General features: G+C 46.9%; 2 protein-coding genes across 9 annotated transcripts in view; one reads left to right on the top strand and one right to left on the bottom strand.

The window, feature by feature from the left end:
• Positions 1-7,418, top strand: part of LOC309617261 (zinc finger protein 550-like) — a 148,315-nt gene extending 140,897 nt beyond the window's left edge. For all 5 annotated transcript variants that reach the window (XR_014237860.1, XR_014237861.1, XR_014237862.1 and 2 more), the window contains one exon: positions 2,972-7,418. The gene's annotated coding sequence lies outside the window, so the exon portion shown is untranslated. The remainder of the gene's footprint in view (positions 1-2,971) is intronic.
• Positions 98-23,607, bottom strand: LOC309617284 (zinc finger protein 419-like). Of its 4 annotated transcripts, none has more exons than XM_082369377.1 (6): positions 23,296-23,607; positions 21,455-21,493; positions 18,811-18,937; positions 18,213-18,311; positions 13,804-13,935; positions 98-1,483 (listed from the first exon to the last, which is right to left on the bottom strand). In XM_082369377.1, exons 1-6 carry the CDS (start codon positions 23,383-23,385, stop codon positions 1,434-1,436), a joined length of 537 nt encoding a protein of 178 aa, XP_082225503.1. In that variant the 5' UTR covers positions 23,386-23,607; the 3' UTR covers positions 98-1,433. The 4 variants fall into 4 exon arrangements, with proteins under 4 accessions (XP_082225503.1, XP_082225501.1, XP_082225500.1 ...); XM_082369375.1 differs by lacking the exon at positions 98-1,483 and adding an exon at positions 20,942-21,002 and having other exon boundaries at positions 11,802-13,935; XM_082369374.1 differs by lacking the exon at positions 98-1,483 and having other exon boundaries at positions 11,802-13,935.
• Between the last annotated feature and the right edge of the window lie 3 nt (positions 23,608-23,610).

Raw genomic sequence — 23,610 nt, 5'->3', positions numbered from 1 at the left:
TCCACGTCTGGTGGTGTGTTTTGGGGTGTCTGTGGCCTTATTATGATTTTAGGTAGCCTCTCTGCTAATGGAAGGGGCTGTATTCCTGTCTTGCTAGTTGTTTGGCATAGGGTGTCCAGCACTGTAGCTTGCTGGTTGTTGAGTGAAGCTGGGTCTTGATGTTGAGATGGAGATCTCTGAGAGATTTTCGCCATTTGGTATTACGTGGAGCTGGGAGGTCTCTTGTGGACCAGTGTCCTGAAGTTGGCTCTCCCACCTCAGAGGCACAGCCCTGATGCCTGGCTGGAGCACCAAGAGCCTTTCATCCACACGGCTCAGAATAAAAGGGAGAAAAAATAGAAAGAAAGAGGATCAAATAAAATAAAATAAAGCTATTATAGTAAAAAATAAGAAAAAAAATATTAAGAATAAATTTATTAAGAAAAAATTTTTTTTAATTTTTAAAAATAGATTTATAAATTTTTTATAATAAAAATAAAAAAATTTATTAAGAAAAAAATTTTTTAATTTTTTAAAATAAAAAATATGAAAAAACTCATTAAAAATTTTTTTTAAATTTTTTTAAAAATAGAAAATAAGGAAAAAATTATTAAGAAAACATTTATTAGGAAAAAAAATTTTTTTTAAGTAAACAAACAAAAAAAAAACGGATGGACCTAACCCTAGGACTAATGGTGAAAGCAAAGCTATACAGACAAAATCTCACCCAGAAGCATACACGTATACACTCACTAAAAAAGGAAAAGGGGAAAAATTAATATATCCTGCTCCCAAAGTCCACCTCCTGAATTTGCCAATCCATTAGTTTTTAAAATTGTTTTATCATACCTGTGTGTATATATGTGCGTATAGCTAGGCAATATATTGTGTCGTTTTTTTTTTTTCCTCAAACTTTATAAGAGGAGTATTCTCTAGCCATCTGAGCTGGCTTTTTTATTCAGTGTTATGTTACTAATATTTATCATACATATAGTTGTAGTTCACTCATGTTCTTCAGCTGTAAAATATGCTGTTGCATGAATATACCACAGAATATTCATTCTCTTGGACATTTACTTTTTCCCAGTTTTTCACTCTTACAAACAATGCTGCTGTGAAAATTCTTCCACGTGTGTCCTTGTGCACATGTGCAGGAGTTTCTCTCTTTTTTTAAAATAAATTTATTTATTTTATTTTTGACTGCATTGGGTCTTCATTGCTGCATGCAGGCTTTCTCTAGTTGCAGTGAGTGGAGGTTTCTCTTTGTTGTGGTGCACAGGCTTCTCATTGCGGTGGCTTCTCGTTGTGGAGCACAGGCTCTAGGTGCACGGGCTTCAGTAGTTGTGGCACCCGGGCTCAGTAGTTGTGGCACACGGGCTTAGTTGCTCCGCAGCATGTGGGATCTTCCCGGACCAGGGCTCGAACCCGTGTCCCCTGCATTGGCAGGTGGGTTCTTAACTGCTGCGCCACCAGGTACACCCAGGAGTTTCTCCTGATATTGTTCCTAGGAGTGGAATTTTGGATAACTAGGTACCTGGAACATTAAGATGATACCCAGTTGTTTTCTTTTTCTTTTTTTGTTTTTTGGTCGCACTGCACAGCATGTGGGATCTTAGTTCCCAGACCAGGGATTGAACCCATGCCCCTTGCATTGGAAGCGTGGAGTCTTAACCACTGGGCCACCAGGGAAGTCCTATCCAGTTGTTTTCTGAAAGTGTATATAATAATTTTCACTTCCAATGTCTGAGCGATTTCATTGGCCCATATCCTCTCCAATATCTGATATTGCCAGGCTCCTTAATTGTTGCCAGTCAAGTGGATGTAAGAGTATCTCAGCGTAGTTTGTTTTGCAGCCCTTCATTATTAAGAAAGTTGAGCAACTCTTTGTTTGTTTAGTGGCCACATGTGTGTTGTCTTTTACTAATGTCAGTTTATGAATTTTTTTGCCACAACTTTCTATTAAGATGGTTGCTCTCCTCTTTTAGATTTATCAGATTTTTTACATATTCCTGACACTAATCTTTTACCCATCATATGTGCTGCAGTTGTTTTCTACTAGCATTAAGCTTGCATTTTTATTTTCTTTAAAGTATCTTTTGGTGAAAAGAAATTCATATTTTGTTTAGTCATGTCAATTTATCTTTTGTTTTATGATTTCTGCTTTTCATGTCTTGCTAGGAAATCTTTTCCTACACCAAAGTAAAAAAGATATTCTATTTTTCTATTGCTTATGAAAATATTTTGAAATTTGGCTTCTGCCATTTAAGTTGTAACGAATCTGGAATTAACTTTCTGTGTGGTGTGAAGTGGAAATGCAAGAACTTTTTTCCTCATCTGGGAAATCAGTTTTTTAGCTGCATATTTTGTATAGTCCCTTCTTTTCCCACTAATCTGCTATGCCACCTCTGCTGTATCTCTGTCTATACCTCCACCATCCTCGCATGCCCTACAGTTTCCTGGACATCCAGTATTCTCTCTAGACTCTGCACCTTTGTACACTCTGTCTCCTTTGGCTGTGATGCCTTCTTACTTTCTGTGTCTGTATCTGGTAACTACTCCTAGTTATTTAGGACTCAGACCTCAAGACACCTCTTCTGGGAATCCTCCCCTGATATCTTTTTCTCATCTGGGCTGGGTTAGATGCCCCCTTTTCAGTGTTCTTGTAGCACCACGTGACGTCCTTTCTTAGAACAAATACAGCACACACAGTATCATCATTACCCTCTCCTTGGACAGTGAGGAGGGGACTCCACTCTACCTTCTCTGGCCCCTGCCCCAAATTCTCCTTGAGGCTGTCCCTTTAAAGGTGTCACGAATCCAAGGACTAGCAAAAAACAAAACAAAACCCTGAGTTTCAGAAATGTGAAAACCCAGCTGGTGTCAGGTATCAGGGGCACATCTCCATCTTCCTTTTCCTGCTGGCTTGGTGATTTTTATTTCTTCTGTGTTGGTATTGCTAATATGTGTCTTTTGTGTATTGGATTCCCTTCAGGTGACAAAGCAAAAACCAAGACCACAGAGACTACTGCTTCTCAGCCAGCCTTGTTTGATGGATGCTTAGTCCAAACGTCACTGACTCAGGAAGGCTTCAGTGTTTCTACTTTGGGGCAAGCCAGGAAACCAGAAGGAGTATCAGAAAAGCAGGGAGGGCACGTGAGGACAGGAACAGTCCTTCACAAGAAAACCCTCCCTGGAAAGGTGAACCCTGACTGTGGTGATTTGGAAATACGTGACAGTCTGTGTTCAAAAGATTTACAGGATAGAGTGTCTACAGCAAATGCTTCTCATGAGTGTGAGTCACGTGGATCAAGGGAAGACCCGTTGTTTCATGGAGGGAAGAATGCCTACAGATGCAAAGCATGTGGGAAAGGGTTTGTCAAGAATCACTTCCTTGTTCGACATCAGTGAATTCACACTAGAGTACAACCCTATAAATGCAAAAAATGTGGGAAGCCCACATTTTTAGCTCACTGGACACTACAGCATTCACATTGGGGAGAAACGCTATGGGTGCGTCGAGTGTGGGAAAGCCTTCAGCCGCAGGTCACACCTCACGGAGCACCAGCGGATTCACAGTGGAGAGAAACCCTTTGTGTGCCTCGAGTGTGGGAAAGCCTTCAGCCGCAGGTCACACCTCATGGAGCACCAGCGGATTCACAGTGGAGAGAAGCCCTATGTGTGCGGTGAATGCGGAAGGGCCTTCGCCCACCAGTCTGATTTCATTTGGCGTAAGAGAACCCACGCTGGAGAGAAACCCTTTGAGTGCAAAGAATGTGGGAAAGCGTTTAGTGACAGCTCTTCTGTAACTCGACACATGAGGTGTCACTCTAGGGAGAAGCCTTATGAGTGCAGTGAGTGTGGAAAGATCTACAGCTACAGCTCAATCCTCACCACCCATCAAAAGATTCATAGTGGGGTGAAATCCTACGAGTGTAATAGGTGTGGAAAGGCCTTTTACCAGAAGGCAGAGCTCAGACAACATCAGAGATCTCATACTGGGGACAGATTTTTCTAAAGTAACTATTGTGGCAAATAGTTTGGCCAGAGGAAAAATGTTCCTTGGCATATGAGAGTTCATACCCAAGAGAAGCCCTGGTCTCCCTCACATGCTCAGTTCTTGCTTGACTGGGGTGTTACCTTTAGCTAGAGCTGAGCCCTTGCACTGCAGAAATGGAGGCTAGTCTCTCCCAAAACATGACTTGGTTCTCAGCAGAGGGACCTTCTTTCCACACCTGAAAGCTCTTTGCTATGACGTGGCCCATACAGAGACCTGGAACTATTTGTCCCAGAGCAGGAGTGGTATGCATTCCAGTGGATGAAGGACCCCCTTCCCTAATGGCCTGTGTCTCCCCATCTAATTTTCTGTGTACAGAGGGGCCTGCTGTGTTCTTGCTAGTATGATGGGCAGGAGTCATGAGAACCCCATCCTTTATCCCCATTACCTCACACAGTGTCCTGGGTCCTGGGTCATGGAGACACATCGGTGATTGAGACATGGGTCTTGCTGTTTAGAATGGGAAATACACATGATAACACACAGGTGAGGTATATCAACTCTGTTGCCATGACAGTAACATGCTTATGATCCCCATCCAGCATAATGAAGAACAAGGTCAAAACTTAGGTATGAAGGGGCTCCCCTGGTGGCTCAGTGGTTAAGAATCCGCCTGCCAATGCAGGGGACATGGGTTTGAGCCCTGGTCCAGGAAGATCCCACATGCCGTGGAGCAACTAAGCCCATGTGCCACAGCTACTGAGCCTGCACTCTAGAGCCCATGAGCCACAATTACTGAGCCCGCATGCCACAACTACTGAAGCCCGCACCTACAGCCTGTGCTCTGCAACAAGAGAAGCCACCGCAATGAGAAGTCAGCGTACCGCAATGAAGAGTAGCCCCTGCTTGCCACAACTAGGGAAAGCCTACATGCAGCAACGAAGACAACACAGCCAAAAATAAATAAATAAAATAAATAAATTTAAGACTTAGGCATGGAGGACAGATGTGATCAGGAAGAGTGGTCTAGTGGCTGGCTACAAGCTTGGACTCTGGGGACAATTGGGATTCCAATGCTCCTGAGCTGTGCCCATCACCAGCTGGATAACCTTGGTCACGTTGCTTCCTCACAAGCCTCTCTTCGTGTCTGTAAAAGTGGAAAGATGTATGTTAAACTGTAAAGCATGGGAAGAGGAACAGATGGTATACAAGGATGATATCGTGCAGACCCATGAGGGATGGAAGAGCCCCAGCCATGTTTGAAGATGGAGAAGAGCACTCCTTGCAAAGGGAACAACATGTACCAAGATCCTGAGGCAGGCAAGAGCCGGAATTGTTGGGGGAAATAGCTGAAGACCAGTGTGTCCAAGGGAGACAAGTGGGCAGTGAGATGGAGGGTGCAGGGCCCAACACACATCATGAGAAATGTGGATTTTATTGCAACTGCTCTGGGAGGCTCAGGAAGGGATTCAGCAGGATTTGTCTCTAAATCTCCCTTTGGCTGCTCTGTGGGGAATGAGGAGAATCAAAAACTGATGTGGGAGAGAGGAAAGAGGCCACTGAAGTCCAGGAGTATGTTGACAGTGGACTGGCCCAGGATGGTGGCATTGGAGATGATGGGATGAGGATGACCTGGGACACGTTAAGAGGCAGAGCTGACATTACATGTGCATCATTTGGATGCTGGGGTGAGCCCCAGGGAATGACTTTTCCCCCTCAGTCCTCAAGAGAGAGCCCTCTGCATTCATGGGAAACGTGAGTCATGGCTTGGCCTTGTGTTCCATTTTCTTGAGCAGCACCTAACAAGTGTGTTGAGTGAGCAAGTGAAGCTGAAGGTCCCTTTCTGGGACACAGAAAAGGCAGGATGATTCCTTGTCCCCATGATGGTAGTATGGGCAGTTGAATTTTCCGTGACCTTATTTCTCTGACCAAGGAGGTGCCCTGGCCCTGCCCAGATTAGATGACTGTAGGCAGGAGGGTGCGTAGAGCAGTGATGAGACTTGAATCACTTCAGGCACTATTCTCAACTGTGCTACTTACTGGTGGCCATTACTCAGGGCCACTCAGGGACCTTTTGGGTTCTTGGTTTCCTCTCCTGTATACTGGGAGATCGAATAACCATTTGAACCCTCATTTTCATTATTTACGAAACAAGTGTGTTGGCCATCCCACTTTACCAGGTTGTGCAGGTTAAAGGATAGTGTTGTAAAGTGCCTGTCACAGTGTTGGGTATGTGTATATGCTTAAAAGTCAGCTATTGTAACTCATATGTTACTCCTTTGGCTTATCCTATTCCTTCCTCACCAGAAGATGTGCTGATGGGATTTCTAGTACAAATATACTGCAGTTCCTGATGGCATCTCAGCAGATTTTAGTTCTTAAGAAGCTTGATAATGGGCTCTAGTGACATTCTGCATAAGGTCTTGGTTCCCCGTCAGGCAAAGCCAAGAGTTTTCCCTGCCCCTTGTTTTTTTTTTCACTGGTGGAGATGGTGTGGCTGAGGATGCCATGGAATATTAGTTGTGCTTTGAATGGACATTTAAACCTCCCCTTGAAAATCCCTTGTGAAGGGAATTTTGAGCCATCAAAAAGTACTTACTGCTAATTTAATTTATTCCATGTTTATTTAATGTAATAGTTGATATACATAATTTGGGTTTAAATATGTCCTCTTATTTTTCGGATTTCTTTGTGTCACTTGTTCTTTCTATGCCTGCCCCCCTCCACACCAAAAAAAACTTTCTATTACTTACAGATTTTCTTTATTTTAGTTTGGAAAGCATATACTCTAATTCTGTTTGTTATTGTCTAAGCTGAGATTTACAAGCACTTATTTAAAGAGTACAGAGTTATACATACTTTTTCCTCTTCCCAGGCTATATAAGGGACTTGGAACATTAACCAATACATCCTATCTCAGTATATGTGTTGAGACTTTGTGTTAATTCCATTATTGTAACTCCAAAAGGAAGTGTTATTACTGTTTAATACAAATCCTGAGCAGTTGTATCCATCCACATATGCATTCCCCTCTTGGATCCTCTATTGCAGATCTTTCATCTGGGATCAGTTTCCAAATTCTTCAATATAAACTTTAGGATTTCATTTTATGACTGCTAATCTTCCATTAAATTTCCCATTTGGGGCTCAAAATAGTCATACTCTTTCTTGAAAGACAGCTTTGCTGTGTATGGAAATCTAGATTGGCAGGTTTTTTTCTTCCTCAGGTCCTCGAATAGTTCCTTCCACTGTATTCCAGAACCATAATTATATTGGGAGTGAGTGGCAACTTACTTTGTTTATAGCCTTCTGGTCTTAGTTTAGATTATTAACAGAAATACTAACATTAACATGGAGGAATGGGGTTTGGGGTTATCACCCCCAAAGTAATAAATAGTGCTGAATGTGTAAGAATAATAATAAAATGGATTATCCGGTGACTAAACTGGTGGATTGTGTTAGAAACTGGGTAGATGCTCTCCTATCGAATTTTCTCTTTATGGATGCCCTGCTTCCCTTGTATGGGCCATGTAAATGAGCTTGGGGCAATGGAATATGGGCAGAAGTGATCATGAAATTATGTATTCTAATTTTTGCTCCTCCAGTGGGATATCCCCTTGGGTATTAGTGGTTTCAGTTCTCACACTTGCTCAGGATTTAGTGCCCTCTTGGGAACTGCAGTTTCAGGCTACCTATGGACTGATGGTGGGGTGGGACCCTTGTACTGGCAATATTAGCAAATTCCCTGATGATACTGATGCTACTGCTGGTTTGGGAACAACTGAATTAGAGCGGGCTCTAGAGCGCAGGCTCAGTAGTTGTGGCGCACCTGGTTAGTTGCTCCGAGGCATGTGGGATCTTCCCAGACCAGGGATTGAATCCCTGTCCCCTGCAGGTGGATTCTTAGCCACTGTGCCACCAGGGAAGTCCCTCGTTTTGTTTTTTAATTATATATTCTTCCTGAGGTTCTGACAGGTTGAGGTTTGCCTAAGGCTGCACAGGCAGAGGTCTCCAGTTAGATACATTTCAGGATGGGGCTTCGCCCAACGTGGCCACAAAACCCTGGCGTGGTCCCTGTCTTTGGAACCGCAGAGCATTATTTCTCAGGGTCCCTCGCAGGGCTGTTTGGCCTTTGCCATGGAGAATGGGAAGGGCCTATCCTTACCTGGCGGGAGGTAGGACAGAAACTACATTACCCGGAAGGCTGTGCTTGTGTGTGCACGAAGGGCGCTCATCCAATGACTACCCAGGAAAGAAGCGTTGCCTCCTGGGGAGGTGGAGGCGGGATTTCCGATGATGTCACAGAGGCTCTTGTGGGGTCAGCGTGCCTCGTCGGTGGAGACCCGATCCTGCTTCCCAGGCGGCTCTTAGGGATCAAGTAAGGAAGGAGGGGAGAAGAGACTAGGACCTACCTCTGCGCCTTTGTACGAGCCGTGACCCCCGCCTGGCGGCGTGCTTTTCCGGCTCCGCACCAATCCTCTTTCCTCCAGGTCCCTGGAGTCGGCGTCCTTGGCCTTGTGTGCCTTTTACACGTGGGAAACTGAGGATTGGAGTGCGGGGTCAGCCAAGGTCACTCCCCGACCAGGGCCGGACGACTGGGGAGTCCACTAAGCTTGAAGGACCCGCCTGGGTCCCTGCCCAGTTCACAGGGTGGACTGGCAACAGGTAGCCGGGTCGGACACAGGTGAGTGGGTGGGCTTCGGGCCGCCAGCCATTGGGACCCTCGTTCTATTAGCCCCAGAGCCCCCATATAGAGGATGCTGTTGTCCTAGGACTTTTTCGCCCTCCGCTCTCTCTGCCCTGGAGTTTGGGGTACTCAGAGGTGAGTTATTCTTGGCCTATGAGCCTTAATCGAAACGGGGATTGTGTGGCGCACTTCCAATTTCTGGAACCCAGTAGGATGAGGTAAGTGTTGCCAGGCACAAGAACTAGCATGTGCATATGCTTCGTTGTGGCACTGACCTGAGAATGTTCTAGAAACCACAAGTCTACTCTATGTCTTTTGGGACCAGAGAGCAGGTGGGCAGGAATCAGCCGTGAAATGGCAAATGAGGAGCTGGGCCTTCTGAGGGTGGTGGGAGCCATAGACGGTTTAGAGCTGATGGAGGTGCCCTGATTCAGGTCGTAACAAGCTCTCTCTGGCTACAGAACACACTGTGGGGGTGATTGTTTTCCTAGTATTCGGTCAGCTGTATTTTCCTCTGACAAGATCTAATGATACATATTTTATTATTTTTACTTTTTTCTAGATTTAATTTGCTCTATATTTTGTTAAGGATTTTTTTCACCTGTATTAATTAGGACTATAGTTCTGTAATTACTATTTTTTTGTACTCATTACGTTTTTATATCAATTAGGTTGGTCTCTTAAAATAAGTTGGAAAGCATTTGATCCTTCTCTTATTTTCTGAAAGGACATGTTATTTTAGTATTATTTACCCTTTAAATGTTTTATAGAATTTGCCAGCAGTGTTTGATAATTTCTTATTGTTTTTGAACATATTTTATTCAATTTATTTCTAAATACTTCATATTTTGATGGTATTGTAACGGATTTCTTCTTTTCAATTTCCAAACATTCATTGCTAGTATATGGAAACACAAGTAATTTTTGTGTATTGGCCTTTTTATCCTGGGACCTTGCTAAACTCAATCATTCTCAATCATTAGACCTAGTAGCTTTTTGGTGAATGAGTTGTAATTTTCAACATAATCATGTCTTACATGAATAGACAGTTTTGGTTCTACCTTTACAATCTTCAGAAGTGTTTTTTTTTTTTTTATGTTACTAACACAGACCACTAGTACAATGTTAAGTGATGAGCATAGACATACTTGCATTATTCCCAATATCAGGGCAAAAGCATTAGGCTTTCACCATCAAATATATTAGCTGTTGTTTTTTTCATAGATACCCTACATCACGTTGAGGAAGTTCCCATCTAATCCTAATTTGCTGAGAATTTGTATCATTCACTGGTTTTGAATTCTGTTAAATTCTTCCACTACATCTTTGAGATGATTGTTTTTATTTTAGTCTATTAATATAGATTACATTATAGATTCAGTTGTTAAATCATCTGCATTCCTGATAAACAGCACTAGGTTATGATTTATGTGTTTTCATATGTATATGGCTGGATTCAGTGCTAAAATTTTGTTAAGGTTTCTGTTGTATCTATGATCATGTGGGTGTTGGTCCATAGTGTTTTGTTTTTTATTTATTTTATTTATGGCTGTTAGGTCTTCGTTTCTGTGCGAGGGCTTTCTCTAGTTGCGGCAAGTGGGGACCACTCTTCATCGCGGTGCGCGGGCCTTTCACTGTCGCAGCCTCTCTTGTTGGGGAGCACAGGCTCCAGACGCGCAGGCTCAGTAATTGTGGCTCACGGGCCTAGTTGCTCCGTGGCATGTGGGATCTTCCCAGACCAAGGCTCGAACCCGTGTCCCCTGCATTGGCAGGCAGATTCTCAACCACTGCGCCACCAGGGAAGCCCGGTCCATAGTGTTTTAATAGCATCATTCACTTAACTAGTTGGGAAATGTTTGAATCTTGTTTTAGAAGAATTTCTGTGTAATTGGTACTGTTTTATCTTTAAATATTCTTTAAGAGTTTTTACATGTTCCAGGGATGACCTGGTAGCTGACAGCCACCAAGAAAACAGGAATATCAGCCCTACAACCACAAGGAACTGAAATTGCCCAACGACTCAAATGAGCAGGAAACAGAATTTCCTCCACTCCATGAAAAAAACCACAACCCTGCCAACAACTTGAGTTTAGCACAGTGAGCCCATCCCAGGTCTGAGTGGGCATATGACATATAGAACTATAATATAAATTTGTGTTGTTTAAGCCATAAGTTTGTGGTAATTTGTTAGGACAGCAATAGAAAGCTAATACATCAACATTATGCTTCAAGTACTTTTTTTTTTTTTTTTTTGGCCGTGCTACGCAGCTTGTGGGATCTTAGTTCCCTGACCAGAGACTGAACCTGGGCCACAGCAGTGAGAGCACTGAGTCCTCACCATTGGATCACCAGGAAATTCCCTTCAAGTACTTTACTTTCTAATGCAAGAATATTTCCTATGCTTGTGTTATACTTTTCCAGCTCCAACCTGGAAATAGCCTCTTATCTAAGGAGTTCTGATTCTTTTTATTGAAATATCGTATTCATAAGCCAATAACTGGACAATAAATATGCTCACAGCTGCTGGAATGCCACTTCTTTCTAGGCTGTCTCAGAAGAGATAGGGAATGTGTTCATATGTAAACATTTCTACATACATTGAGTTTTTTATGTGTATTTAATTTTACAGAGATTTCACAAGATTGGATATTTATTTATTTTTAAAATTTATTTATTTTTGGCTGCGTTGGGTCTTTGTTGCTGTGCATGGGCTTTCTCTAGTTGTGGCGAGCAGGGGCTACTCTTCATTGTGTATTGCGGTGGCTTCTCTTGTTGTGGAGCACGGGCTCTAGGCATGCAGGCTTCAGTAATTGTGGCTTGCGGGCTCTAGAGCATGGGCTCTAGATCGCAGGCTCAATAGTTGTGGCGCACGGGCTTAGTTGCTCCGCGGCATGTGGAATCTACCCGGACCAGGGCTCAAATCTGTGTCCCCTGCATCGGCGGGTGGATTCTTTTTTTTTTTTTTTAAAGGCGGGTGGATTCTTAACCACTGTGCTGCCAGGAAAGTCCCAAGACTGGATATTTAAAAGGGTCTTAAGACTCCAATAGTATACTCAGATAAGGCTCTTTTTACAGGCAAAGATAAGAGAAAGAGTACAATACCAAAAGTACAATCAATAAAAAACAAATGGGTAAATTGGATTTCATGAAAATTAAGAAATTCTACTCTAGGAAAGATAACGTTAAGAAATGAAAACCAAAGCCACAGACTGTGAGGAAATATTGGTAAAGCATATATCAAATGAGTAACTTGCACCCAGAATATATTAAGAAATTGCAAGACAATTCCTTAATAGCAGGCAAAAAACTTTGAACAGATAATTCACTAAAGATATATGGATGGCAAATACACAGGGAGTCATTAGGGAAATGCAAATTAAAACCACAGTGAAATACTACTACATACCTACTAGAATGGCTAAAATGAATGGCCAGTGTCTTACATACAAAGGTCAGGAAGGATGTGAAGAAACTGGAAAACGAATACACTCCAGGAAATGTGAGATGGCATAACCATTCAGAACACAAGGTGGCAAGTTCTTAAAAAGTTAAATATTTGGATCAACTTCCAGCATGACAGTGTGAGGAGCTCTGCAAGCCCTGCTTCCCAATGAAACTGGTGAAAAATTATAAAAATACCATCTAAAGCCTCTAGAAATGATCCTAAGGCTACACAGCAAATGAAGAAACATTTAAGGAAATCTAATACTCAGGATGAACAGCAAGAGCCAGTCACATCTGAACCAAGGCCACACCCTCTCTCCCTGCTTCGAACTCAGAGATGAAAACTCCAGACTGAGGCAGCCAAGAACACAGGGCTCCCTCTCACTAGAGCTGCCAGGCAGAGGACTAGCCTCTCAAGAGGGGCAGGATGTCAGCAATTCTCATCCTGCTCCAGTGTGCATGTTTGGATGAATGATATTCAATTGTTGGCTCACTCATAAAGGCTGCTCTCAGAGCTTCTATGTTTAAGTTAGGTTGACCAGGAGACAGCACATGCCCTGCACTCTTAAGGCCTTTCTCTGATCTGAACTTTCTGGTGCCAAACAGGGTTAAGACTTTGGCTGCAACCTTTCTTCATGTCCCCATATTCATAAGGCCTGTTTGAGCTGTGAAGTTTCTGTTGCTGAATCAGAGTAGACCTTTGGTTAAAGACTTTTCCACATTAGCTGCATTCAAGACTTTTCTCCACTGTGAACTTTATGGTGTTGAATGAGGTTGAAACGCTGGCTAAACGATTTCCCACAACTGCTGCACTCATAGGGCATTTCTCCAGTGTGAATCCTCCGATGCTTAACAAGGCTGGAGCTGTGGCGGAACAATTTCCCACATTCCCTGCACTCATAAGGCCTTGCTCCAGTGTGAACCCTCTGGTGTTTAACGAGGCTAGAATTCTCACTAAAGAATCTTCCACATTCATTGCACTTAAAAGGCTTTTCTCCAGTGTGAACTTTTCGGTGTTGCATGAGGCTAGAGCTTTGGCTAAAGAATTTCCCACATTCACTGCACTCGTAAGGCCTTTCTCCAGTGTGAACTCGCCAGTGATTAATAAGGCTTGACTTGTGGCTATAGAATTTCCCACACTCACTGCACTTATAAGGCCTTTCTCCAGTGTGAACTCTCTGATGTTTCATGAGGCTTGAGTTAAAGCTAAAGAATTTCCCACATTCACTGCACTCATAAGGCCTCACTCCAGTGTGGATTCTGTGATGCTGAACAAGTGTGGAATTATGCCTGAAGGCTTTTCCACATTCACTGCATTTAAAAGGCTTTTCTCCAGTGTGAACTCTCCGGTGTTGAATGAGGTCAGCATTGCGACTAAAAGATTTTCCACATTCACTACACCCGTAAGGCCTTTCACCAGTATGAACTATTTGGTGTATAAAAAGGTTGGATTTATGGCTAAATAATTTGCCACATTCGCTGCATTCATAAGGCTTTTCTCCAGTGTGTAGTCTCTGGTGCTGAACAAGTAAGTATTTCTGACCAAAGGCTTTCCCACACTCGCTGCATCTGTAATGCCTTTTTCCAGGGTGAAAGCCCTCCCCACTTTCGGTGCTCCTATGTGGCTCCTCTCTGCTGTGAGCCACCTGATGCTTGGGAAGACCAGAGCTAGCTGGGGAGACCTTCCCACCCTCCTCACCCTCTTCTCTTCTTGAGGGTTTCTCTCCGGAGCTCAGCTTCTGGTGTTGGTGAAGGTTTGCTCTGAGCACCCCCTCTACATAAACACCCGGCTCAGGTGCCACGTCCTCAGCCTCCGCTCCACACCAACAACCTGAAAGCAGAGAAATGCTGATGAAGAGTATGTAGACTTTGGCGGGACGGGGCAGCACCCTCACAAACGTGTCTGACAGCCAGTATGGAGTCCCTGGGATTACTGGCGGGGTGAGGGAGAGCTCGCTGTGTAGTGCAGGACCTGACAACCTCACAGATCAGGGGGACTCATGAGTAGCAAGGATACAGGATGGGGTGCAGCCCAGGGAGGAAAGGCAGGGTCTCCAACACACTCCTCTACAAATGGCTTTCAGCAGGGCTTCAGCTGCTGGTGACACAAGAACACAGTGCAGAAGGGTGTGTCCAGGCCCAGAAAAGTTGAAGGCAACTGAGTAGCTGGTGTTCAAGGACTATTAAGGATATGTGTACACCTCATGACACATGGAGTGAGAGCTTGTATTGTGACCTGGAAAACTTCCCATTCTGTTGCCTCAACAGCCCCACAAACAAACTGTAAACTATGCCACCATGTGCACCAGTGTGAGAAGGTGGGCCCCTGCCACAAGTTCTCTTACCTACCCTCCTGACTGAGACCCAGGGCCATTTAAACTCACCAGTGAAATCCCCTCGCACCTCCCTCATGTTCCTCTCCTCAGTCCTAACCAGTGATGCTGCATCCCCTTCAGAGAAGTCCACCATGGCACTCTGTGAAGGTCGATGGTGCTGGCAACCGCTTCTTCACTGCTGTCACTCTTTGTCTCCTGATCCCATGGGTATTGGGGGCCCCAATACCCATAAGGCTCAAGATCTTACGGGCCAGGATCTTAGCAGGAACATTTAATTCCAGCAACTCCCAATAACCAGAGGAGGTGAGCCAATTATTCAAGAAAAGTAAAACATCTTTGCAACATTGCTGGGCTCTACTTAGTGCCACTGCCTATCAACATGCCAACTACTGCTCAGCTCCCAAGGTCTAGGAACGATTGGAAAAGGAGATCTGGCCACCAGAGCTGTCCTGAATGGATCCCGACCCAGCTGAAGTCACCTTAGAAAGGGAAGCTGCTGCCTATGAGAGGGGCCACAGAAAGGAAGCATCCAAGGTCTCAGACCCAGCGGCTCAAGAACACAGGAGATCACAAGGAATTATAAGGTGAAACTTGCAATTTCACAAGACTAGAAATACCAATGATTCTTAAAGATTTCATTCAAAGAGGTGGGGAAAGGGAGCTGATTGGTTACTGAGAGCATTTAACATGGGTGCACATTCAGCCCCAGAAATGAGGCAGCTGCCAGCATTTGGAAAGAGGCTAAGATGCATAATTAAAGATACTTTGGCCCTCCAAGTTCAATTCTCACCTGATATTTTGGGGCTGAAGGACCTCAGGAAGGACAGAGGGTATCCCAAACGTCAGGGTAGGTGTGACAGAGACCAAAACTTTTGATGGGATTATAAAGGCCTCAGATGAGGAATCTGAAGCCTCTACCACCACTTGGGACTCAGAAACCCTGCCGTTAACTGAATTGGATTTTCATGGCCTGGAGATGCCCAATGGGAAACGGTCAAGGAAGCCCATGTGCTCCTCTGCAAAAACTGGAATGGTTCAATGGATCTATCATTTTGGGCATTCAGACAAGGAGAACCCTGAGCACGTTTCTAAATCAGGAGGCCCTCTTTGTCACAGAGTCCAGGAGTTGTTCTTGCAGGCTTGCATCCCGATACAGAGCTTTGTTGCTTAACCTTATTGGTATATCTCACACCAAATGGGAGGCCACGGATGGAACTATCTCCAGATGTGCCATGAGAGCTCCGCGCACCCTGACTCACAAATTCTGACGTATCACATCCGCCGCCTGGTGTGCGGTAGGTGTGTGGGTAACCACCCCCACACCTAGCATTCTTTCCCGACTTGCTGACGCCCCCTACTGCCTCCAGGGTGATACTGGTAGAACTAGTCATGGCAAACAAACTGCACCAGGTGTCAACAATCTTCATCAAACAGCTGCCCATGATGGTGACCCCTGATGCTTTTGAGTTTTCCTATGAGAGACAGATGTGTATGACATCTGAACAAGCTCAAGTCCCTCTCACAAAGTGAGAACCTGTGGAGTTGCCCCTGCTGGTGAAGGTAGTAAACATGCCATAGTATCACCTGAAACAAGGTACTGGCCTTTGGCTGGTTGTTCAAGATCTACTAAAAGAAGGGGAGATTATTCCTGCTATTTCTCCTTAACAGGAGCGGCACTTAACTGTTGATTATCGAAAACTTAAAGCTCAAGTTCCCCCCATCAGGGGTCCAACACCTAACAATCCAGTTAACTGAAGACATCAAGAGGGCACCAGTGACTACTTGGCCATGGTGGATCTGGCCCAGTACATTTTATTCTGGGCCTATGACCCCTTAGTCACAGCCCCAGTTCACCTTTACCTTTGAAGGAACCCAACATACATTTACCAAGTTGTCCGTGAGTTATTTAAACAGCCCAGCCCACAATTACTGCCAGGACCCGGACCGGGTCCCCTCCCCACTCCAGTTCTTTATCCACCAGGTACCTCCCTTTTTCCATCAACCCAAGGACGCTGGGCAGAACAGGCAATTATGTATTCCCATCTTATTTTTTTATTTTTATTTTTTTGGCTATGTCGTGTGGCATGCGGGATCTTAATTCCCCACCCAGGGATCGGGCCTGTGCCCCCAGCAGCAGAAGCGTGGAGTCTTAACCACTGGACCACCAGGGAAGTCCCTATTTATTCCCATCTTAATCAGACTTGTGATAGCCGCAGGAGACACCAGCTTTGGCACCAGTACAGCAGCCTTTGTCAAACAAGATCAGATCACGTCTGCCAACCAGCGCCTTTCAGTGGCCCTTTCAGATCACGTACAAAGGCTGCAGGAAACCTTGGCCCTTATTCAACAAACCTACAAGTCTCTGAGCCCAAATGGTCATGGATAACAGACTGGCTCGTGATTGTTTACTAGCCAGGAAAGGTGGCTCAGGACAGCTACAGGCCAAGCTACGAGGATTAGGACAAGTGGTAAAAATCTTTCGTAATATAACCAAAAGCTTCCAAAAGACTCCCTTAAACCCGGAGGTGCCTGATCTGTTCTCTTGCCTTTCCCCTACTACCTGCCGTGCTAGCTGCGGCCTGGGTTTCAAACCCTCATTATATACCTGGTAGGACCCTTCTTAGTTGTCACCTTTGTCAAAGATTGCCTTTGGTGGCAAGAACAAACTATTCCTGTCACCTCTAACATCGCCACAACCCAGGTGGCAAGCGTCACCCATCCCAATGAGAGTTGATGATGATGAGACACCACAGGGTCAACTGTATTGCAACCTTTGAAGCTCCCTGTTTTCCTGCTCCCTCAGCATCCCCACAAAGAGGTTGTGAGCACCCCGCCAGTGGCACCAGTGTGAGGAGGCTGGTCCCTGCCACAAGTTGCCCTTCTGGTCCTCCCCTGAGTGTGACCTAGTACGTTTAAATGCACCAATAAAATCCCCTTGTGTTGGGACTTCCCTGGTGGTGTAGTGGTTAAGAATCCCCCTGCCAATGCAGGGGACACAGGTTCGAGCCCTGGTCTGGGAAGATCCCACATGCCACGGAGCAGCTAAGCCCGTGCGCCACAGCTACTGGGCCTGTGCTCTAGAGCCTGCGAGCCACAACTACCGAGCCCATATGCCACAACTACTGAAGCCCATGTGCCTAGAGCCCACGCTCTGCAACAAGAGAAGTCACCGCAACGAGAAACCCACGCACCGCAACAAAGAGCAGCCCCCGCTCGCCGCAACTAGAGAAAGCCCACGCGCAGCAATGAAGACCCAACGCAGCCCTAAATAAATAAATAAATAAATCCCCTCGTGCCTTTTCTTGCATTCTCCCCCCAACCACCAACAGAGACACTTGCCAACAGGTCCTCACCCTCTGCTTCCCCCCTGCTCCATTGAGCCTGCTCCCTCGCACTCCTTCCATGTGACCCCCCTCTCGGCGTGCAGTGACTGTCTCTCTGGACCTGTGAGCATAATAAACTTTGGTTTTTTCCTTAGGCTGTCCTGTGTTTCCTCTTGTGGCTGCACCTGCCTGGCCATGTCATAAAAGAGCACAAAACGGGTCTACTGTTGGCGAGCACTGCAGAGGGAGCAGTGGAGGACGGGTGGGGGACAGCCCTGGGTCAGAAACCAGAGCAGCCCTGAGAAGCGGGCAGAGCTGAGGAAGAAAAGAAGAAAATCAGCCTTGGCCCCTTGTTTGACACCAAAACATCAGGGCACCATGGAGAGACTCCTGGTATGATTTGAACCCATCCCTGAGTTCCCTCTTCCCCACTTCCTCCCTCCAAGCACCTCTTGGCGTGGCTGTGATCACGACTCCACAGGCAGGCACAAAGGGCTCTCCCCACTGCTCCAACTGAGTAACTTCATGGGTCCTGGAACATGTAAGTCCTAAGGGAGGGACAAGGCAGGCAGGTAAAAGCAACCCGCTCCACGGCAGCCCACAGGGACGAAGACTGTATATTACAAACAGGAAGCTTGGAGAAGGATCTTGCAGGAACAACCCAGTCAAGCAGTGGCCGTGTTGGTACCTCAATTCCTGGCACAGGCAGATCCCATGTCAGCCAAAGGAAGAGGGCAGAACTGGGGGCACAGGACTGCCATGGATCTCTACAGCATCACCAGGCCAGGGAGAGGCCAGTAGCGTGTGATCCATCAGTCGGACTACAACACTCCCGATCCCCAAACCCTTTCCTGCACAACTTTGGGGCAGCAGCAGCTTGGGGACAGAAGGGGTAGTGTACCCAGCCCAGGCTTTCACTCACAACACCTACTACAGGACACAGGGAAGGACGCAGTACCCATGGACCAGCTTTGGGAAGGACAGACCTGCCCTTGGAGAAGGGGAAGAGCAGAGCTCCGCCTAAGCTGTGGGGTGCAAGGAACTTACCCAGAGAGGCCATCAGTGAGAAGTTCTCCAGCATCACACTGCGGTACAGGAGTCTCTGGGCTTCATCAAGGAGCCCCCACTCCTCCTGTGAGAAGTAGACAGCCACATCCTCAAATGTCACTTGGCCCTGCCAAGATGGGGATGGTTCAGTTTATGTGCAGCCTCCTTTCCCAGGACTCTAAGCATCTCCCCAAATATCCACCCTCCTCACAAGCTCCCCACCTCAGAGGAGATCCCAGGCCCTGGTGCCATTGATGCCCACCCTCTGCTGGCCGTCCCATCGATCATTGTGTTCAGCCCTCATCAACAACAGGCAGGGGGGCACGTGTCATCTGAGCCCTGGTGCTGGCCTGCAGAGCCTCACCCTTCTGCCAGACAGCTTACCTGGGATCCTCTAGATTGTGCTTCCCAAACACAACCAAAACTGAGTCACCGTTCTCCCCTCAGGCCCCAGTCCAAGGGCCTGAGGCCATCAGTTGACACTCCCTCCCAACATGTACATCGTTCTTTTTTTAAAATATAAATGTATTTATTTTATTTTTGGCTGCGTTGGGTCTTTGTTGCTGCACGCGGGCTTTCTCTAGTTGCGGCGAGCGGGGGCTACTCTTCATTGCGGTGCACGGGCTTCTTATTGCACTGGCTTCTCCTGTTGTGGAGCACAGGCTCTAGGCAAGAGGGCTTCAGTAGTTGTGGAACACAGGCTCAGTATTTGTGGCTTGCGGGCTCTAGAGCGCAGGCTCAGTAGTTGTGGCTCAGTAGTTGCTCCACGGCATGTGGGATCTTCCCGGACCAGGGCTCAAACCCATGTCCCCTGCATTGGCAGGCGGATTCTTAACCACTGCGCCACCAGGGAAGCCCTGTACATTGTTCTTTACACCACACCTCCCTTCACAGCCTCAACCCCTCACTGCCACCACCACCCCCTACACCACATCTTGCATCTCCCTGGCCTCACCACGTGCCAGTGTGCACATGGCATCCTGAGGGTGCTTGGCAAGTGCAATCAGAATCCTACCCTGTCCCAGTGTTCCAAAGGCACTAACTGCCAGGGGCAACCCCCAGGCCTGCTTTGAAGGCCTCCTTACTTGGCCCTTATCCTTGCTTCATCGTCAGCCACCCGAAACGACGCGCAGATCTCAGGTACACTCAGCCCTCTTCCACTTCTGTGTTGCAAAGCTGTCCCCTCACCAGTCTCAGCTTCCTCTGACACTTATTCAAAGCCCAGGTCCAGGGACTTCCCTGGTGGTCCAGTGGTTAAGACTCTGTGCTTCCAATGCAGGGGGTTCGGGTTCCATCCCTGGTCGGGGAACTAAGATCCCACATGCGCGCAGCGTGGCCAAAAAATTAAAAAAAAAAAAAAAGAACAAAAGCCTAGGTCCACCTGTCTCTCATATCAGGCCTAACAGCTGTCCCAGAGGACCCTGTGTGATCTTGTGCTAACCTCCAGGTCACAGTGGGGATAAGAACAAGAGCCTGGGGAGCCCATAGCTGGGTGAATAAGCAATAGCACCAGGTTTGCTGTCATCTTACTGCCTTGTCTCATGTCCACTCCCCAAGGAAACCCCGGCCACCAGTCAGATCCTCCTCACTCCTACAACGCCTCCCCATGGCCACTACATTCCCTCATGTGTTTCTGTGAAGCCCACCACCCCATCTAGCAAGAGACCCAGTCCTCGGCCCCATACTCTCCTCCCTTGTCACCTAACACACTGCCACAGGACCTGAAGGTGCCCCCTGCCAAATCTGATCGCAGTTCCATCCTGGTCCACATACCATCCATATTGGGGGTGAATCCAATCTGAACGCTTCACCTGAACTCAAAATGTGTGTGTCCAGGTATCCACTGGATGAATCCACTCAAGGGTTTCTGGAGCATCTCAGTTCAACAGCCAGAACCTAGCTCCTAATATTCCCACTGAAAATTACTCTTGCCGCCGACTTCGACATGGTAGTACTAACCCTGCTTCTAGCTACTAAGGCCAAACATCTCAGAGTCACCCGACTCTTCCTCTTCTCTCTCCCACCCTCCACGTCAGAAAGTCTGCTCAGACCTACTTAAAAAAACAGACACGGGCTCCAACATGTCTCCCACCTCCACTGCCACTACTCTGGTCCAGCTACCAACACTCACCTGGACTATTGCAGTAGCCTCCTCCCTGGTCTCCCTGTAACCCAACAGTCTGCTTTCTACTCTGCAGCAGAAAATGCTTGTTAAGCCTGGGTCAGATCAGTTCCCTCCTCTGCTCCAAACCTTCTATGGCTCCCACCACCCTCCGAATAGAGGCCCACCTCTTCAGCCCACCATTCCAGGTCTAACGCCTGCTTCCTGCTGTTTCCACCAGACATAATGGAGACCTAAGGTTGCCTGAGCATTCCCAGCTCAGCCTCACCTCTAGCATCTTCTAATGTTGACCACTGTGAATGGAATTTCTTCTAAGCATCATGCCACTGGTTGCCAGAAATGGAAACCAAGCCGTATAATTCCTGGTCTGGACTCAGGGACCTGGCCTTGGATGACCACCTTCCAGGGATCTCAGATGGCAGGGTAGGGAGAGTAGCAGGTAGAGTCCCAAGACACTACAATCCTGGAGCCCATGCAGGTGGGAGGTGAAAAGGGTGAAGACCGAGGACACCTTTCACTTACCTCTTCATGGTCTGCAAGTGATTCTGCAGCCACAGCAACCTACGGAAAAGCAAGGCTGTGAGAAGCAGGCAATAATGTTGGGCCCCAAAGGCTCAATCAAGGTGCCTTACACCATCTGGGCCTCAGTCCTCAGTGATGCCTCTTACCAGCTGTGTGACCTCGGACAAATACTCGACCTCCCTGTGCCTCAGTGTTGTGATCTGTCAAATGGGGATAACAATGATGTCCACTCAGTGGGGCTATTGTCTGCATCAAACTCATTCCTATGCAACAAGTTCTAAATATCAATTCTTACTGTCCTCATAAGTGATGCTTCTGTCAAGATTTCCTGGTAGGTATTTAAAATGCAGTTTTTTAACATGCCTTTTAACTAAGAAAATACAATATTGAAGATGTTTGATTTAATTGAATGCTTAGCAGTATATTGAAATTTCAACCAATTATTAAGTGTTTATATCCGTTAACTTGTTAAAGCCATGTTATTTTAATTGCCTATGTAAGTGTGTATGTATATACATACATATTTATGTACACACGTATATATGTATCTTTACCAGTTAGTGTTAAATGAGTATTTATTTCATAAACTCACGATTTAATAAACTGGGGGCTTGGGCCTGAGAAAATTGAGTAGATACTAGTCCTACTGGCAGCCTAACTGCCTGCTATACACTCTGCTGAAGGGAATCCTGCTAGGGGCCTTTGCACTGGAGCAGCTGCTCATCCCTCCTGCCCTAAAAGCTGGGGGAATTTAGGCACCAAAGGAGACGCTCTACTAGCCTCGCTGAGTATTCTTTTTCTCCACAAGGAGTGGAAATGAGGGCCTGCTGAGCCTGGAGTGGCAAATCTACACCACTGAACATCTCAGTCTCCACCCCAGACCTTGGTCTTTATACCCTATAACCCTCCATTCCTGCACACACCAGCCAGAACCACTTTGGAGCACAGGACTCCACCCCTCTGGAGGCAGCCCCACCTTCCAGGCTCATCTGAAGTAAAAACTTTGATTCTCCCTCCTAAATAGGACCCACAGCCCTTGCGCTGGTCCAGGCCACCACCCATCATCCCTTGGATATCTCCAGCGCAGATCCCTCCGCAGAACCCCATGAGTGAGTGAGCAAGCTACCCACACGACACCTCCACTCTGGCACATCTCAGGGTTACCATGTCCAAAATCCAACTCCCAATCTTATCCCTGAAGCCTGCTCCCTGCAAACCAAAAAACAGGATCGTCCTTCCTTCCCTACTTTTTCACAGCCACATCTGGTGCAGCAGGAAATCCTGTCTGTTCAATGTTTAAAGCCCATAAGAAATCTGATCAATCCTCCCCCCTCTTGCCACCAGCAATGGTCCAGTCCGCACCAGAACTCTCTATTAGTCTATTGTACTTACTTACTCACAGGTCTCCTAGCCTCCACTCGTATCACCCCAACCCCCGTCTGTTTTTCCCTGAGAAGCCTTTGGAAAACTTTGACACATAGACTGAGTCTCTCCACTTCACAACCCTCCGTGGCCACCAGCGGCCGCAGAATGAAGGCCCAGCTGCTCCGGCTGCCTTTTCACGTGGGACTCATCCCCTTAAGCTGCTCCGTGCAGACTCGAGAGAAACCTCAAGTTTAAGACTCTCAGTTCGGTTACTGTTCGAAGTCTTTGATTGTGCCGGTCCCTCTGCCTGTAACCCTCTCCCACACCCCATCATACTGGCTGGCAGAAATGGGGACCCCCCCCACCCACGAGCTCCCTACAGACCTGGACCCAGGGGCTCGAGCAGGGGACGATCAGTGGGGCCTTTGGTGTCCGGCGGGGTGAGGGCGGTGAGAGATCGGAGGACGAGTGTTTACCTGAGCCGGGACTCTAGCCGCTGCCGCAGCCATCGGAGTCTGTGGGCGGAGCCGGGCCGGGAGCGGCGGACCAGGTCGGGCCCCAGGCATCCCTGTCCCCGACCCAGAATGGGGTCACCCCCGGGCGCTGCTGCCCGAACGTGAGACCCGCCTCACTGCAGTGCAGCGCCTGCCTCCTCTCGCGCCTTCCCGCTCTCGTCACCCCAGTTCAAACTAGCTTTCCAGAGCCTCAGATCAGGCGGAGAGACCCAACAGACCCCAAAACGACCGCCCCTAAGCGGACGCCTAAAGTCCCGCCCAGCGGGTTCCGCACGC

The sequence above is a fragment of the Balaenoptera borealis genome, assembly GCF_965194805.1.
Source record: "Balaenoptera borealis genome assembly, chromosome: 19".
Lineage (NCBI taxonomy): Eukaryota > Metazoa > Chordata > Mammalia > Artiodactyla > Balaenopteridae > Balaenoptera > Balaenoptera borealis.
This window is presented reverse-complemented; position numbering and strand designations above follow the sequence as displayed.